Raw genomic sequence first — 18,603 nt, forward strand, 5'->3', positions numbered from 1 at the left:
GGTATTTAAAGACATGATGCTAGATGAGATGACCAAAAATGAGAATATAACAAAGAATAAGACAGGTCTGAAAACAAAGTCCTGAGACACTCCAACATACAAAGATCAGGAAGATAAAGACTAGCAATAATTGAGACTAAAAATATTATTGTCAAATATGCTGAGGATTTTGACATCATCCTAATTATTTAGTAGCCGGTACTGTAGTCACTTAATAAATACCCTGTAGATTTGAATGACTACTTCTACTTCCTTGCTGGATCTGATACCAGCTATAGGGCCCACCATTAGTGAGTGACACCAATGTGTTATCGAAATATGTACTTTAAAATTTCTAGAATTATGGGATATACCCAGCTTGGAAAAAATAATTAACTTGCTGGATTAAGCCATTACATAAAAATATGCTACAAGTTAAAACAATTCTAAGTAGATAACACAAGTTGTAATTCCTTTGCAATTCTAGTCACTTTTCAGTTTCTGCTGGGACAGAATGTTGACAGAGGGCAGAAAGAAATTTTAGAATATGCTGAGTTGGGGAAGAACATCAGGTAGAAATACATTTGTGAGGTTTGAAGATTTTGTTTCGGGCTTTTCTTCCATAAATTGGTTGAAAATTTCTAGAGAACAGAGTTTTGTTTTTTGTTTGTTTGACTAAATTATGTCCCCCAGTACAAGTTAATTAATTCATGTATAAATGTATATTATCTTGTTTATATTATATATAATATACATAAATGTTTATATTATATATAAATACAGCCTAGATATATAAATATATATATAGTTTATATTATATACAGCAATACAGCATTAAAGTTAAGAGTGGGGGGACCCTGGAGTCAGTTTGCATGTGGATGTGAAATATGGCTTTGTCACTTACTAGCTGTTTAAATAAGTTACTTAACATTTTTGTGCTTCAACTTTCCCATTGATAGTAAAAGTAACTACCTTGTAAATGTTTTGAATATAAAAATGTGTTAATATATGTAAAAAACAGAACTATGACTGGTCAAAGGAAATAATAAATGCTAGTTACAATTATTATTACAGTTAGAAAATACTACCTATTTCTCAAAAAGGAGTCACTTTTTCATACTGTGCCATTCTAACTGCCGTGAATGTTTAAAGTAAAAAGAGAAAGACTACTGGCAGGATAAACAAGCATAAGCAGGATAAACTGTTTAGAACAAACAGTGATCAGAGGAGAAATTCTAGATAGGCTCTTCATTCCTCCCATTCTTATGTCTCTTGTCTCCTCATTTGTAAAATACAGAGGTCAGTCAAGCTGATTTTCTAAATATATTTCATCTTTGATTTTAAATATTTGCACACTTAGCTTCAACAAACACCAGATTTACTTTTCTATTGATAATATGACCTGACACAGACTGTCTCTAGAATTCTATGATTCTATGTGCCTTTGGAATGGAGAATTTTTATCACAGCTCTGCGTATCTGTTTGGTCTTCACACTATAGATGATGGGGTTCATGACTGGGGGGATCAGCAGGTAGGTGTTAGCAATCATAGTATGTACATAGGCTGGGCCTTGTTTCCCAAATCTGTGAACAAAGGAGAGACTGATCAATGGAATATAGAAAATAGCAATAGCCCCAGCATGGGAGATACAGGCGCTGAAGGCTTTCTTCCTCTCTTCTGGGGATGTGATGCTGAGGATAGTCTTAATGATCAAAACATAAGAAAGGGGGATGAGAATTGAGTCCACACCAACAGTAGAGGTCATGGCAGTCAGCCCAATTGCATTGTTGATCCTGGTGTCTGTGCATGAGAGCTTCATCACATGAGGGTGGAAGCAGTAAGAGTAGTGGAGCACGTGGCTGTGGCAGAAGGACAGTCTCATAAGAATTGTTACCATTGGTGTCAGTGTTAGTGTCCCCTTGATCACAATTGTCACTCCAATTTGAATTATTCTGGAGTCAGTTAAAATGGTGGCATACCTGATGGGATTAGAGATGACGACAAAACGATCAAAAGTCATGGCCAACAGCACTGACAATTCCATGACAGTGAAGAGTTTAACAAAGAACATCTATGACAAGCAGGCAGTAAAGCTGATCTCCCTGGCATTGAACCAGAATATACCCAACATGGTAACCAGAGTGTATACGGACAAGCTAAGGTCAGTGGTAGACAACATAGAGAGGAAATAATACATGGACTCATGAAGGCTGGGCTGAGTAACAATGGCAAATAGAATCAGGCTGTTTCCTGAGAGAGCTGTTACATAGAGAAAACAGAAGGGAATGGAGATCCAGGTGTGGAAGGCTTCCAGCCCAGGAACACCAGTTAGCAGGAAAATAACGGAAGAGGATGTGATATTCTAGAAGTTTGACATGCTGGATTAAAAGTACGGAATTCCAAGATGAAATTCTGGAATAACCAAAAAAACCTACATTTAAAAAATTAATCCAATTACAAATAATTTTATTCAACCAAAAACTAACCACAGATGAATGTCTATATACTATGTAAGTATGAATGGCGCATTTAGATTGATAAAATAATTGTAAGATTTCAACTGTTGTAGTAGGTACTCTTTTTTTTTTTTTTTTTTTTTTGTATTTTCCCCAGCCCATGATTTTTCTTCCCTGGGGCCCTTTGCTGGTAGCTAGGTTTATACTATGTGATCTTTTCCTCTAGCCAAAGATGCCTGGACTAAGAAAAGATGCTTTACCCAAGATTGGCCAATCATATTCCATCTTCTCTGGGATGTTTTTCTGTATAGTTGGCATCAGAGAAAAATAGATTGGGGCTTTGGAGCAGCAATATTACATTGGCCATGAGAACAGAAAGCAGTGAAGCTTACAGGCAATTTGGGAAGCCAGAAAATATTGAGAAAGAGATACTTATAATGCAAAGCAACACAGATGAAGTGATAATAAATGGCTTAGGCATCAGTGCGGTCATGAGCAGGTGCCTACAGTATCTAACCTTTCAAGTGACTCATGCAGTACAGCATCTGGAATTGCATTTGAGAGAGATGTAGAGTTAGAACTCAGACCTATCACCTACAGAGGCCTCTGCCCCCACTTGTTATAATGTGCTGCCATGTTCAAATATATTTTTTTCTTCAATCTGCTTGAAGACTAGCTTTTCTCCATTAGCAAAGAACAGATTTTCTCCATTTAGTTAAGACATACTTCTCAGGTGACACCTAATAGAACGTTATTGTTTCGCTTTGGAGGGGAATATAAAACTTTGTTGCAAACATTATATTTCTTTTTTCATTGAGTAGAGAATTGCAGACTGGGTAAATGGGTCTGTATGAGTTGGAAGAGGGGGTCTGGGGGAAAACAGAGATTAGTTTATTAGATTATTCCAAGGTTTTTAGAATGGCATATGTGAAAGTGTTGAGTCTGAATGAACTTGTACTTACAAGAATGAAATTGTAGCCAATGTTAATGTTCCTCAGGGGAACCTAAGTGTTTCCAGACCTCACAAGTTCACCCAAAGTGCAACCTCAAGAATTCCCTAAATAAATCTCTTAGTTTTAACAATGGGAAATTTTTAATTCAAATTAATGGAAAATTAGAGAAAAAAAGAGTGTTAAGTTACATGAGTTGACCAAATCAGTGAACTATGACTTTAGAGTTTCCAGTTTAGAATAATGAGAGTGTCCTCAGAGAACCAATCAAATTACTGTCAAATGTGTTATCAAACCTCATAATGGAAATGAGAGTTAACAAAAAAGGGAACATTTATTTAAAAAGGGAATTTTTTTGGATACTACTTCCAATGATTGTTTATTGAGTGTCATGAATTTGACAAATGTATAGAAACGAAGTAGATATGGTCTTGCCCAACTGGCATGCATTTCACAATTAACTCTGAAAATTTGAAAGATTAACAAGTTCTGTTAGTACTTTTCATAAATAGATTGATTTCTGAAAAACATTTTTATAGCTTTTACTTTTAAAAAGTATGTCTTGATCAGAAAGATAAACTAAAAACCTATCAAATGAATGATACTTATAATAATTGAAAAGAATGGGTTCACCTCTCATTTTCCACAAGACTTTGACCTGTTTATTTATTATTAATTCACAGAACATGGGATTCAGTTTTTCAAGTTAACAACTTCCTGGGGTTACTGGGAAGCAGAGTAATCATGAAAAAGGGATCAGTTCAATTCTGTGTACAAAAGGTTTGGGGTATTTGGAGAAGGCTTTCCAAGAAAATCAGTGCTTGAAAGATTTCTATGTTTTGTGTATGTCAAGATGAAGTATTCCAAGGCTTTTAGAGTGGCATATGTGAAAACGTGGAGCCAGAATGAACTTGTAATATCTCTTCCTTTGCTCTTGCCTTACACTCTCAGAGACATTTTCTGAGCACCTACTCTGTGCACAGTGCTGTGTTAGAAGCTAAGATATAATACAAACAAAACCCCTCTTAAAGAGTTTATAATCAAGTAAGGGAGAATGAATGTTGCTGTTTATAAATAACTCCAATATCCAGTGTGTTATGATGAATAATAACGATTATGAGAGTGCAGAAGGCCTCTGTCAATTAATTCTGCCTATCACAGTGATTTTCACGGTGATAGGCAATGATTGAGTTGCACTTTTTGTCACTGAGTTCTAGGAAATTTTATAAGAGATAAGTTTAAAAAAATAAATTTGCTATCTGAACAATTTCTCTTTCACCCTAACATCTTCATGGTTTCCCTTACATTATTTCAGTAATTCAATTTATTCACTGCTCGTTATCATTCTTCTTATCATTTTTTCCCTTCCCTTTCACAGTGCAGGTTGAACTGATCTGTGCTGAGCCTGGCAGAAGAGAACTCCCTTGAATTCCTTCTTTTTCATTGGTCTACAACCATAAATCCCTGCACCCTCTCATCATCCATGCTGGGCTCAGACACAGAGGTTTCCTTATTCCTTTCATAGCCACTAACCCCACCTAAGCACTTGATCAACCGTCATAAACACTTCATTCATTCCAACATCAAACTGGGAGCTCAGTGTGTATTGTGTCAGCACTAAGGGTACGAAGCAAGTAAAATAACGGTGCTTTGGTGCCTGAGGAAACCAGAGAGGTTGTCAGGACCTCATCTTTATAAGGCTGAAAACCTTATCTTTTTTTTTTTTTTTTTTTTTTGCGGTACGTGGGCCTCTCACTGTTGTGGTCTCTCCCGTTGCGGAACACAGGCTCCGGACGCGCAGGCCCAGCAGCCATGGCTCACGGGCCCAGCCGCTCCGCGGCATGTGGGATCTTCCCGGACCGGGGCACGAACCCGTGTCCCCTGCATGGGCAGGTGGACTCTCAACCACTGCGCCACCAGGGAAGCCCTGAAAACCTTATCTTTAATGAGTCCAGGGACTCCTCTGAAAATAAAAAATCACCAATTTTGAACACCTACTACATGCCAGACACTATATTCGGCAACGTGTGTATCAGAGGAATCAGAGACGAAGAAATGCCGCTAGTTATAGAGTGCACAAGGGTAAGATGCTTTAGATAAGACGGAAATTAGTGTGGAGTGACAGAATCTGAGTGCGTGTATACATGAATGTGTTTGGCTGTGTGTCAAGAGGAATTAGTTCCAAGAAATCTTAACAGAGTAGATGAATTTTAACTGTGTAAAGTTTTGACGGGTGGGTGTGAGTTCACAGGATGGAAAGCAGGAAAGAGGTATTCTTGACATACATAACAAGGGAGCAGAAGCTGAATGTAATAATGACAATACAGTTTGTTGGCTGACTACAAGAACATCAATATGCTGAGCCTTAAATGTGAAGCTGGGTGCTGTGGGAAATGAAGCAAGAGAAGGCTGGTGGGAGGAAGGACATTGAAATCTTGAATTCCATGGAAAGGATAAGGAACTTGGATTTTAGTTTCAGAACATCAAAAGCCAGGCATTTCCAAATATTTTATGAATAAGTAAATAAATCATTCTTCATCTCTTCTAATTTAACACCAACAAAATTCCTTTCCTTTGTTAGCATCTTATTTAGTACCATTGACTTCCTTTCTGCAGTCTACAATACTCAAGTTTTACCCCAATCTATTAATGAAAGCTTCCCACACATTTATATCAATGTTGTCAACACATTCAATGCAACCAAGACATACTGAACATCTTTCATAATTGGCCATTGTGCTTAGCTAGTGAGAGAAATAAGATATAAATACTGTTTCTCTCTCAATTTCCTGCCATATCTTTTATAATAACAAAATTGTTCTTTGAAAGACAGTCTGCTTTTGTTTATTATTTCTTCACCTTCAGTAACAATCTGGATTCTTTCCTAATGACTCTCAGAAATTTCTCCAACTGATGTCACCAATGACTTTCTAAATACCAAGCGCAAAGGTTTATTTTCACATTTGTTTTCCTCTCCTTTATGTCAAATTATCTCAGTGTTGACTACCTCCACTTTGAAACTTTCTCCTTTATTAGCTTCGATGGTAGTGATTCTGTGAGATTCCTCCCCCACCCCCGTTTATCAAATAATATATTTGTTTTCTTTCTTTTTTTTTTTTTTTGTGGTACGCGGGCCTCTCACTGTTGTGGCCTCTCCCATTGCGGAGCACAGGGATGCACAGGCTCAGCGGCCACAGTTCATGGGCTTAGTTGCTCCACAGCATGTGGGATCTTCCCAGACCGGGGCACGAACCCGTGTCCCCTGCATTGGCAGGCGGACTCTCAACCACTGCGCCACCAGGGAAACCCATCAAATAATATTTTTGTTCTCTGTCTTGTAATTTTGCTGTTCTTTAGGAGTCTGTTTTTCTTCCAAGGAGTTCCTTTTCTTTCTTGCTCTTGCTTGGGATATAGTAGTTATTCCCATGGTTTTAAATAACACTTATATCCAGATGACTTGCAAACCTTAAATCTAATTATGGCCTCTCCTGAGTTCTGTATTTCAAAAGTTAATAGAATCTTTGAAGCTGTGGCAAGATTTCTAGGCTTAAACTCGAAGGCAGTAATGAATCATGGAACTAGAGTGAGGAGATCAAATTGATGATTTAGAAAAAGAACTGGTAGCAGTTTGGAGAACAAATCAAAGCTCACTGCTTAGTGCCAGTGAATAAAATGTGAATAAACTGTTTTATCTATAGCTGAGGGATATCTCTACTCATACATCCTCAGACACCTCAACCTCAGTAAGAGCCACAAAGACCTCACTCCCTGTCCAATTCCAAACCTGGCTCTGTCTCCAATGCTTCATTTATCAGTAAATGACATCAAATTCTAGCAAATCATCGGCTTAGAATTGTCTGCCTCATGCACACACCACACACTCTTCTCCCTCTCTCTCTCTCATCCTCAACATACACATTGTCGTTAAATTTGTATTGATTCTACTTCGGAAATGTCAAAAACTGGAGCCTCAGGAGGTCTATATATGAAGGCTAAGTAATACCAGTCTGGTTGGTAGTGGGACCTTGAAGCTGTATTTCATTGCAATTGTCTTAAATTGAGAACACAAAACTGTTCATATCAACAAATAAAGGAGGACTAATGGATATTATTAGGAGGAAGCACAAAAGTTCCCCCAAGTTACTCTTTTTTTGCAGCCATCACAATCGAATCTGTTCAATCCCTGCACATCATCCCCATTCATCCTCTCCAGTCGCTGCACAACCTTCATTTTCTCTTGTGAGAAATAAGCTATAGTCTCTCCACTAATTTTCCTGTCCACTTAGATCACAATGATGCTCTTCTTTCATTGCACTACCATGAGCTGTAGCTTGTGGCTATGTCTTTAACTGCTGAATTAGACCATATGGCATTATCAGTATTGTCCAAGTCATTGCCAATGGCACGGCTATTGTGTGACTGATCTGGGTTTAGATCCTTGCTCAAAAACCAACTAGTTTTGAGATCTTGTATGGCAGCAATAACAAAAAATTTTATAACAACAGCTACCATTTAGTAACTTGTTCTGTGAATGTTACTTTGCCAAGAACTCTATAAGCATTTTATCTTTTCATTCTTACTACAATACCATGTGGCAAGTATTATTAAATCACTTTTCTGTTAAAGAAACTGAGTTCAGAGAAGTTATGAAACATATACAGGATTAATACAACTAGTGAATAGCAGAGCTGGGATTCTAGACCTATTTCTTTTTAATTCCAATGTTCATGCTCCTATTTCTTTTTAATTCCAATGCTCATGCACTGAAACCTACAAGTAATGTAAACTTTCTTTGATTCAGTTTCCTTATCTATGAGATAAAATAGACACTGTGTCTAGTACAGTACCTGGCATGCAGTAGATGTTCAAAATTGGTACTTTTCCATTTTTAATAAGAATCGCTGGGCTTAGAAATGAGATTTTCAGCCCCTGAAGACCTCTTTGGTTTTCTTGAGCACCAAACCACTGACCAGGATAAATATATTAGCAACTGATTAAGTCATTTGACTAATGAGCAACAGGGTATCCCACCCACACCTGGCAGAACAAAATGCCCTTTCTCTATAGATTCCCCGAGAATAAATAATTCTACAAATTCTACCATCTGCCTCAGCCCACCATCCCATTAACTAATCTAGTTCTGCACAGGGTGAGGAAACTATCCTCTGTAGGTAAGAAAGTTTGGCTTGCCTAGAGTTGAGCTTTTTCATTGAACAAAATGATTTTACTTACAGGACCTGTGCAGCAATTTTTTCTGTCCCTCTCAGGCTGACCCAGAATGCTGGGGAGGCTTTTGATCCAGGGGAGGGCCAAGCTTATGAGGAGACTTCTTGCCCGCCTGGTTGGAGACAGTCACAGAGCTGAGAGGTCAATTCCCGGCAGTGGTGTCATTCACTGTGTCTCCAGGGTATAGAGGTTCCCACAAGGCTTATTTTGCCTCATACAGTATTTTTGTATATTCCATTATGCAATTGCTTTCTGTGGCTGTGTGCTTTATAAGCTGATGTAATTTTTTGTCCTGAGCCCTTTTATTGAAGGATTTTTTATAAGAACAGTTTGGAGATAGAAGACGCACACCGTAAATTCCCCCATTTAAAGTGTACTATTTTTTTTTTTAGATTCCATATATATGTGTTAGCATACGGTATTTATTTTCCTCTTTCTGACTTACTTCACTCTGTATGACAGTCTCTAGGTCCACCCACCTCACTACAAATAACTCAATTTCATTTCTTTTTATGGCTGGGTAATATTCCATTGTATATATGTGCTTGAGGACATGGGGCGGGGGAAGGGTAAGCTGGGACGAAGTGAGAGAGTGACATGGACATATATACACTACCAAACGTAAAATAGATAGCTAGGGGGAAGCAGCCACGTAGCACATGGAGATCAACTCAGTGCTTTGTGATCACCTAGAGGGGTGGGATAGGGAGGGTGGGAGAGAGGGAGATGTAAGAGCGAAGAGATATGGGAACATATGTATATGTATAACTGATTCAGTTTGTTATAAAGCAGAAACTAACATACCATTGTAAGGCAATTATACTCCAATAAAGATGTTAAAAAAAATAAAGTGTACTATTTAATAGGTTCTAGTAAATTCACAGAGTTGTGCAACAACAATCATCACAGTCTAATTTTAGAAAATTTTCATCACCCCAGAAAGAAACCCCATGCCCATTTACAATCACCATGAAGAGGATTTTTTTAAAATGAAAATTTATAGCTGACTGCTGAAAGGCCTCTGCTATTGTGAGTGTAAATCATATTCCACCCCATAACCCTAGCATCTATCATTAACAGCAGTCCTGTTTCATTAACCTACCTGTGCTTTTAGCAGTCTCTTCTTTCAACTAAGAAAAAATTATTTATTTATCTATACATTTCATAAAACTGTCCTGTATTCCAAACATCATGCAAAGGGCTGGAGGTAAAAAAGAAATAATACAACAATAGTTCTAACTGTCCAGTGACTCCTAGTTTACTGTAGAAAACAGACAGGTTAACCAATAATTACCAATACCAATAGCCAATGATAAGTTTTTCTCAGAGACTGAACCAAGTGTTGGTAAATGTAGTAGATAATCTCAGTCCGTCACTTAAGTGTGCAGAAAATAAAGTTTATTTATCTTTTCATAATTCAGCCTGTATTCTGTTTTAAAGTCCCAGGCCACTAGATGGAAGAAAAGTAATCACAATAATTTGGAGTTCTCCCTACTTGTGTTCAAATTTGGAGGATTTTTTTTTATTGGAGTATAGTTGCTTTATAATGTTGTGCTAGTTTCTGCTGTACAACGAAGTGAATCAGCTATATGTATACATGTATCCCCTCCCTCTTGGACCTCCCTCCCACCCCCACCCATCCCACCCATCTAGGTCATCACAGAGCACCGAGCTGAGCTCCCTGTGCTATATAGCAGGTTCCCACTAGCTATCTATTTTGCACATGGTAATGTATATATGTCAATCCTAATCTCCCAATTCGTCCCACCCTCCCTTCCCCCCCCCCCGTGTCCACATGTCCATTCTCTACATCTGTGTCTCTATTCCTGCCCTGCAAATAGGTTCATCTGTACCATTTTTACACATCTGAGTACATCTGATGTGAGATGAATACTGTCTTCTTTAGTCTTTAGTAAATAGTAACCACAGATTTCTATGGGCTATCCATCTTGTCTATTTATGGTACCTTTAGATCCTCAGATATTTCCACCATTTCTGGACCACTGTTGGGTAGATGGGTCTTAGACTCATCCTTGATTTCTGCCTCTTACACTCTGTATACAAACCATTGGCAAATCATGCCAATATCATTGAAAATATAACCAGAATTTAATCACTCTCCATCACCTCCAAAAATGTCTTCCTTATCCAGGTCACAATTATCTCTCACTTGGATAATTTCAGTAGTTTCCTAACCATTCTCCCTGCTTCCATCCCCACCACCAAGTCTGTTTCACCACAGAAAATGTCTTGGCCTGAAGTATTTTATTTTTTATAATGTAGCAAAACAAAAACAGCAATATTTGATTATGCATTCTTTGTCCAAGATATAATGCCAAATGTTTCTGGTAAGCAAAATAAGGCCCCCAAAGATGACTGTGTCCTAATGCATGGAACTTGTGAGTATGTTACCTTTACACGACAGAAGGGACTTTGCAGATGTGATGAAAGCTGAATCCCTGGAGATGGGAGATTATCCTGGGTTATCTGGGTAGGTCCAGTCTAATCATATGAGTCCTGAAAAGTGGAGACAGAGAGATGGCAGCATGAGAAGGACTTGACCCACTGTTGCTGGCTTTGAAGGTGGCAGAGGGATACAGTAAGCTAACGAAGGTGGGCAGCTTCTAGAAGGAGAAACGGCAAGGGTATTGATTCTTCCCTAGACCTCTCTTAGACCCTCTAGAAAAGAATACAGCCTTGATGATGCCTTGATTTTAGCTCAGTGAGACATGTCAGACTTTTGACCTACACAACTATAAGATAATACATTTGGTAGGAGGATCCATTATTACTTTGATTTATGCAGTTAGCAAGGATTATAGGGTTTAAGTAACATACTTAGGTCTCTCAGTTAATAAGTGGCATAACCAGTATTCAAAGCCTGGGCTATTGGAGACCCTTTCAGGTTTCAAACACATACGCTAGAGAATTTTCACATGACCATTCATTCACCACTGATTCCAATTCAAGATGTTCTAAACACATAGCATGCATGAATGCTTGTGTGCCAGGCTGGATGTTAACACGTTGTCACTTGTGTATGCTTATATTATGCATATGAAGTTTTGTTGTGTTGTGTCGCCTCACAGTGAACTCCTTGGGACCTTTGAAAACATTTTCTCTACCAGGCTGGGCAAATTCTAGAGCAGTGACTGCTTTCCCACTGGTCTCAGAAACTACTTGACAATGAACACAGTTACTTTTCGCCTGGACAAAAGAATGTTACTTTTCTCTCAAGGTAGTAGAGTTACTATAGTAGTATCATGTGCATTTTGTGCCAGAGCTTGGCACATGCGCAGAGAATTGGTGTGCGTACTGGTGAAGCATTGATCCACATACAGGTGCACATACTTTCAAAATATGGCCCTTCTCACTGCCCTGCTCTCACACGAGCCTAGCAGAAGAGCAGCTGGTAATTGTATCCAACCTTCTGAAAAACCTGAGCAAAATGTGACTCAAGAAAATCAATTGCAACAGGAATATTCTGTTATTGATACATCAATATCAATAACATTGAGCCTGAGAAACGTACCACAGTCTGTGATGTCATTGGATTCCATACTAATGTTTCTCAAACTTGTTAATCCAAACAGAAAAAGTAGAATTAAAAACAAGAAAACTATGCCTTAGGTACTTGCAATAAATATTACTTTTGAGTATCAACATTTTACTACAGTTAACAGTAAAATATTCTTACCTATCAAATCAGCAACTTTTTTTAAACATAGTACACAGTGCTGTGTTGCTGTGTTAGGGTATACTAAGCACTATTTTACAATATTTGTATAAACTTTATGGAAGTGAATCTTCCAGTACATCATTGTTTTAAAATGTCCATAATATTCCATCTCTAGAAATTTATTCAAAGGAAACGTATCAGATGCCAGCCACTTTATATGTAGGAGAACATTTATTGCAGCATTATTCACTAGTAAAAAATGTAGGCAATTCTCAATGCTGCAGAAATAAAGTATTTATATGCAGTCATAGGATGTTATAGAACCTTTAAAATTCATGCATGTAGCGGCTGTTGTGGATGGTCATCCTGAATCAGGAAATGGGAAAGCAGGAATCAGGGCTGTGGGTTTTATAAGTCAGTAAACAGTACAGGTTCTGAAAGAAACAGAAAGTCTGAGACAGAAGCAAGAGGTCAGAGGCAAATCAGGTAATCTAGAGTTAATGTATCCAAATTGTAGAAATAAACTTAAAAACAAGTAAACAATAATAACAGCAGCAAAACCTGGTTGCTACCTCAATAATTGTTCTGTTTGGGCCACTATTCACAAAAAATACTAAGGTCCTACAATGCCCACTGGCCCTACATGGTCTGGTGAAAATCCTCTTCCCCTCGATTCAAGCCTGTTGAATTAGTAGCAGTTCTCCTCCCTTGCTAACTTGGCCAACATTAACCATTCGATTTTAGAGGATAAAGAAATGTATCAATAGCTCTTCCTATTTTCTCTTTTTTAAAATTAATTTTTATTGGAGTATAGTTGCTTTACAATGTTGTGTTAGCATCTACTGCAAGCAAAATGAATCAGCCAGACATATACATATATCCCCTCCATTTAGGACACTACTATTCCTATTATTCCTATTTATTTAATTCCTCTCTGCTCCCACCATGCCTTGTACATGCTTCCATCAACATTCTTTATTCATTCATCTTCAGAAAAATATTGTATGCACAATATGTCTGTTATTGAGCAAGATCTGATTGTAACATTGCCCCAGATATTACAGACTCTAGTGGAGGATATAATTTAAGAATGTGGGAAATTATGATATCATGTTATAATTACCCTAAAAGGGGAAATGATAGAGATCTTTGCTACTAAAATACTAACAGGGAGACAGGCTGGGATCTGGGACTTGGGACCCTCTGCTGCAGAGCTTTCACCTGGACAAACTTCTCCTCAAGCAACAGAATACAAAGAAACTATAAGGGACTAAAAATAACAGCATGCACAGGTGGGGTCAATTATGAACAATAAGATACAAAAAGGCCACAAACCAACTGCCACTTTCTGAGGTGTTAGGAGTAAAAGCAGGGCACTGCCCATGATCCCTGCACACAGCACCACCATGGGGGTGGGCAGACTACCTAAGCACCCACTCTGGCCCAGTTCACTCATCCACCCCTACCCTTGCCCCATTTAAGCAACCAGCTCACTGCTCCCTCCTCGGGGAGTGAGCAAAGGAAACTGTTACTTGTTTTTGCTCCCTCTTGCTGCAGCATGAGTCCCAGTAAAGAGTTGCCTGAATTTCTCATCTGGCCTCTTATCAGTTTCTATTGATTAAAGAGTCCAAGAACCCTGGTTGGTAACAATAGTAGTGGCATCACCTGGAAGCTTGTTAGAAATGCAGAGTATCAGATGAACTGAATCAAAATCTGCATTCTTTGCAAGATCTTTAAGAGAGTCATGTGACACACATTTAAGGAGCACTGATGTAGATCACATAGGTGTTGGCACAACCTAGCCCCATGTGATCAAGGGAGACTAGCCAAATATAATTGCTAAAATGAGATTTTAGGAAATGAGGATTTTCCCCAAGGGAGTTAGGGATGAGAGCAGGAGAGTAGGGGGTAGAGAGAGGTGAGGAGAGGAGATGATAGAAGGTTAAAAAATCTTGCAGACATAGGCAACAGCTGTGGTGTTTTATCCCATAGGCAGACTGAGCACAATATTAGGGAACCATGAAGCAGGAGAGCTAAAAAACAAACCCCAAACAAAACCAAATCAAAGCAAAATTTTTTAAAAACCCACAATATTCAGCTTCCATTAATTTATCTTTAAATTTGAAATCTGAGCATCTAGGAAAAAAAGCTATTTTAACACAAATGTAAATTTTATATTGGTCATTGAGGTCAAGTTGAGGTCAAGATGGCAGAATAGAAGGACCTGGGATTCACCTCTCCCCACAAGTACATCAAGAATACACCTACAAGTGGAACAATTCACACAGAGCACCTGCTGAGCACTAGCAGAGGACCTCGGACACCTAAAAGGACAAGAAAAGATCCCAGTGTAACCAGGTAGGACAAAGAAGAGTAAGGGAAGAAAAAGAAAAGAGGAAATGGGATGGGACCCACACCCCTGGCGGGGAGCTGAAGAAGAAGAGAGTTTACCGCACCTGGAAGGCCCCCTCACTGGTGGTGAGATATGCTGAAATAGAAGCGGGGGACTTCAGGGACTAGTGGAAGAAAGTGAAGCAGCCAGCTGTGGCAGGCAGGACAGAGCTAGATTTGCACAAATGGTCTGTGCCCCAGCCTGAGATGTGTGTTCACCAATGCTGGTGTGCGCTGGGTGCTGAAGTGTGGGGTTAGGAGAGTGGACCCGGGGAAAGGACTGATGTTGACTGCATGGAGACAGCCTGAGGGGATGGGAACGAGGAGCTCCACAGCTGGTAATGCTCCTGGAAGAGGTGCGGTTTACCTTGGAAGCGAGGCGCCATTGTTGAGTGGCACACAAGGTGCAGGGCCACCATCGTGGACTCTCTCCCCACAGCCCAGCCCTTGCCTCCATGGGCATTGGGAGCGACTCCCACCAGAGCAAGCACACCAGTCTGTCGCAGCCTCCTGCCAGTCCCTGCCTCTGCAGGCCCTAGAGGGGGATCCCATCGGGGCGAGTGCGTATACCTCAGTCATGGCCCTCTTATCCCTCTCCCGCCTGACGAAGCACACACATCCCATTCAGGTGCTGCCCCTTGCTGCTCCCACCTAAGTGAGCATATGTGCCCCAGTCAGTCGATACCTTTATCCCATCTTGCCTGGGCAGGGAACAGAAGCCTGAGGGTGGCCCACATGCACTGGTGAGGCCAAAAAATCGGATCCCCAAGGGCTGTGCGACTAAGGAAAAGGAACTGAAATCTCTCTGTGCAGTTGCACAAGCCATGGACTAATCCCCTGCAATCGGCTTGGTAAACCCAGCTTCTGTGGAATATCTGAATGGACAAGAAGTGCTTCAACTGAGACTAGTCTAGCTTTAACAGCTGTGGACTTTGGGGACACGTACATGTGGGAGTTGGGCCAGATCAGAGTCTGAGCTGCCCCCACAGTGGGTCCAGAGACCTACCTAGAGGTCTTGGAGGGCTTCCTGGGGAGGCAGAGGTTGGCTATGGCTCACCATGGGGGCAAGGACACTTGGAACATGATAAAGAAAAAGGAATGAAAAGAAATGGAGACAGTCTTGGAGACCTCTGGGACAACATTAAACTTACGAACATTCAAATTATAGGGGTCCCAGAAGAAGAAGAGAAAGAGTCAGAAAATATTTGAAGGGATTACAGTTGAAAACTTCCCTAACATGGGACAGGAAGTCACCCAAGCCCAGGAAGCATGGAGAGTCCCATACAGGATAAACCCAAGGAGAAATGCACCAAGACTCATATTAATCAAACTAACAAAAATTAAATACAAAGAAAAAATATTAAAAGCAGCAAGGGAAAAACAACAAATAACATACAAGGGAATCCCCATAAGGTTATTGGCTGATTTTTCAGCAGAAACTCAGCAGGCCAGAAGGGAGTGGCATGATATATTTAAAGGAATGAAAGGGAAAAACCTACAACCAAGATTTCCCAGCAAGGATCTCATTCAGATTTGACAGAGAAAGCAAAAGCTTTACAGACAAGCAAAAGCTAAGAGAATAAAGCACCACAAAACCAGCTTTACAACAAATGCTAAAGGAACTTCTCTAGGCAGGAAACACAAGACAAGAAAAAGACCTACAAAAGCAAGCCCAAAACAATTAAGAAAATGGCAATAGGAACATACATATTGATAATTACCTTAAATGTAAATGGATTAAATGCTCCAACCAAAAGACACAGACTGGCTGAATGGAGACAAAAACAAGACCCATATATATGCTGTCTACAGGAGACCCACTTCAGACCTAGGGATACATACAGACTGAACGCGACAGGGTGGAAAAAGATATTCCATGTAAATGGAAATCAAAAGAAAGCTAGAGTAGCAATACTCATATCAGGCAAAAGAGACTTCAAAATAAAGACTATTACAAGAGACAAGGAAGGACACTATGTAATGATCAAGGGATCAATCCAAGAAGAAGACATAACAATTGTAAATATATATGCATCCAACATAGGAGCACCTGAAAACATAAGGCAAATGCTAACAGCCATAAAAGGGGAAATCGAGAGTAACACAATAATAGTGGAGGACTTTAACACCCCACTTACACCAATGGATAGATCATCCAGACAGAAAATTAATAAGGAAACACAAGCCTTAAATGACACATTAGATCAGATAGACTTAATTGATATTTATAGGACATTCCATTTGAAAGCATCAGAATACACTTTTCTTCTCAAGTATATATGGAACATTCTCCAGGATAGATCAGATCTTTGGTCACAAATCAAGCTTTGGTAAATTTAAGAAAACTGAAATCATATCAAGCATCATTTCCAACCACAATGCTATGAGATTAGAAATCAATCACAGGAAAAAAATTGTAAAAAACACAAACACATGGAAGCTAAACAATATGTTACTAAATAAACAATGTATCACTGAAGAAACCAAAGAGGAAATTTAAAAAACCTAGAGACAAATGACAATGAAAACTATAAAATCCAAAAGCTATGTGATGCAGCAAAAGCAGTTCTAAAAGAGAAGTTTATACAATCCTACCTTAAGAAACAAGAAAAATCTCAAATAAACAACCTATCATTACACCTAAAGCAACTAGAGAAAGAAGAACAAGCATAACCCAAAGTTAGTAGATGGAATGAAATCATAAAGATCAGAGCAGAAATAAATGAAATAGAGGCAAAGGAAACAATAGCAAAGATCAAAGAAACTAAAAGCTGGTTCTTTGAGAAGATAAACAAAATTAATAAAACTTAGCCAGACTCATTAAGAAAAAAAGGGATAGGACTCAAATCAATAAAATTAGAAATGAAAAAGGAGAAGTTACAAAAGACACTGCAGAAATACAAAGGATCATAAGAGATTACTACAAGCAACTATACACCAATAAAATGGACAACCTAGAAGAAATGAACAAATTCTTAGAAAGATACAACCTTCAAAGACTGACCCTGGAAGAAATAGAAAATATGAACAGACCAATCACAAATACTGAAATTGAAACTGTAATGAAAAATCTTCCAACAAACAAAAGTCGAGGGCCAGATGGCTTCACAGGTGAATTCTAGCAAACATTGAGAAAAGAGTTAACACCCACTCTTCTGAAACTCTTCCAAAAAATGGCAGAGGGAGGAACACTCCCAAGCTAACTCTATGAGGCCACCATCACCCTGATACCAAAACCAGACAAAGGTATCACAAAAAAAAAAGAAAATTACAGGCCAATATCACAGATGAACATAGATGCAAAAATCCTCAACAGTATACTAGCAAACCAAATCCAACAACACAATGAAAGGATCATAAACCATGATCAAGCAGGGTTTATCTCAAGGATGCAAGGATTCTTCAATATACGCAAATTGATCAATGTGATACACCACATCAACAAATTGAAGAATAAAAACCATATGATCATATCAATAGATGCAGAAAAAGCTTTTGACAAAGTTCAACACTCATTTATGATAAAAAAAAACTCTCCAGCTTTTGGGCTTAGAGGGAGCCTACCTCAACATAATAAAGGCCATATATGACAGACCTACAGCTAACATCATACTCAATGATGAAAACATGAAATCATTTTCTCTAAGATCAGGAACAAGACAAGGATGTCCACTCTCATCACTTCTATTCAACATAGCTTTGGAAGTCCTAGCCACAGCTATCATAGGAGAAAAAGAAATAAAAGGAATCCAAATTGGAAAAGAAGAAGTAAAACTGTCACTGTTTGCAGACGACATGATATTATACATAGAAAATCCTAAAGATGCTACCAGAAAACTACTAGAGTTTCATCAATGAATTTGGTAATGTTGTAAGATAAAAAATTAATGCACAGAAATCTCTTGCATTCCTATTCACTA

At 38.9% G+C, this 18,603-nt stretch overlaps 1 protein-coding gene across 1 annotated transcript; it reads right to left on the bottom strand.

Moving 5' to 3' along the window:
- Positions 1–1,413: 1,413 nt before the first annotated feature.
- Positions 1,414–2,358, bottom strand: LOC309825692 (olfactory receptor OR51C1-like; the record flags this gene model as incomplete). Its single annotated transcript, XM_082659327.1, is given in 3 exon segments — positions 1,414–2,052; positions 2,056–2,343; positions 2,347–2,358. Coding segments are annotated over 3 exon segments (939 nt in total).
- Between the last annotated feature and the right edge of the window lie 16,245 nt (positions 2,359–18,603).

The sequence above is a fragment of the Grampus griseus genome (genome assembly GCF_964374135.1).
Source record: "Grampus griseus genome assembly, chromosome: 8".
In the NCBI taxonomy this organism is placed as follows: domain Eukaryota; kingdom Metazoa; phylum Chordata; class Mammalia; order Artiodactyla; family Delphinidae; genus Grampus; species Grampus griseus.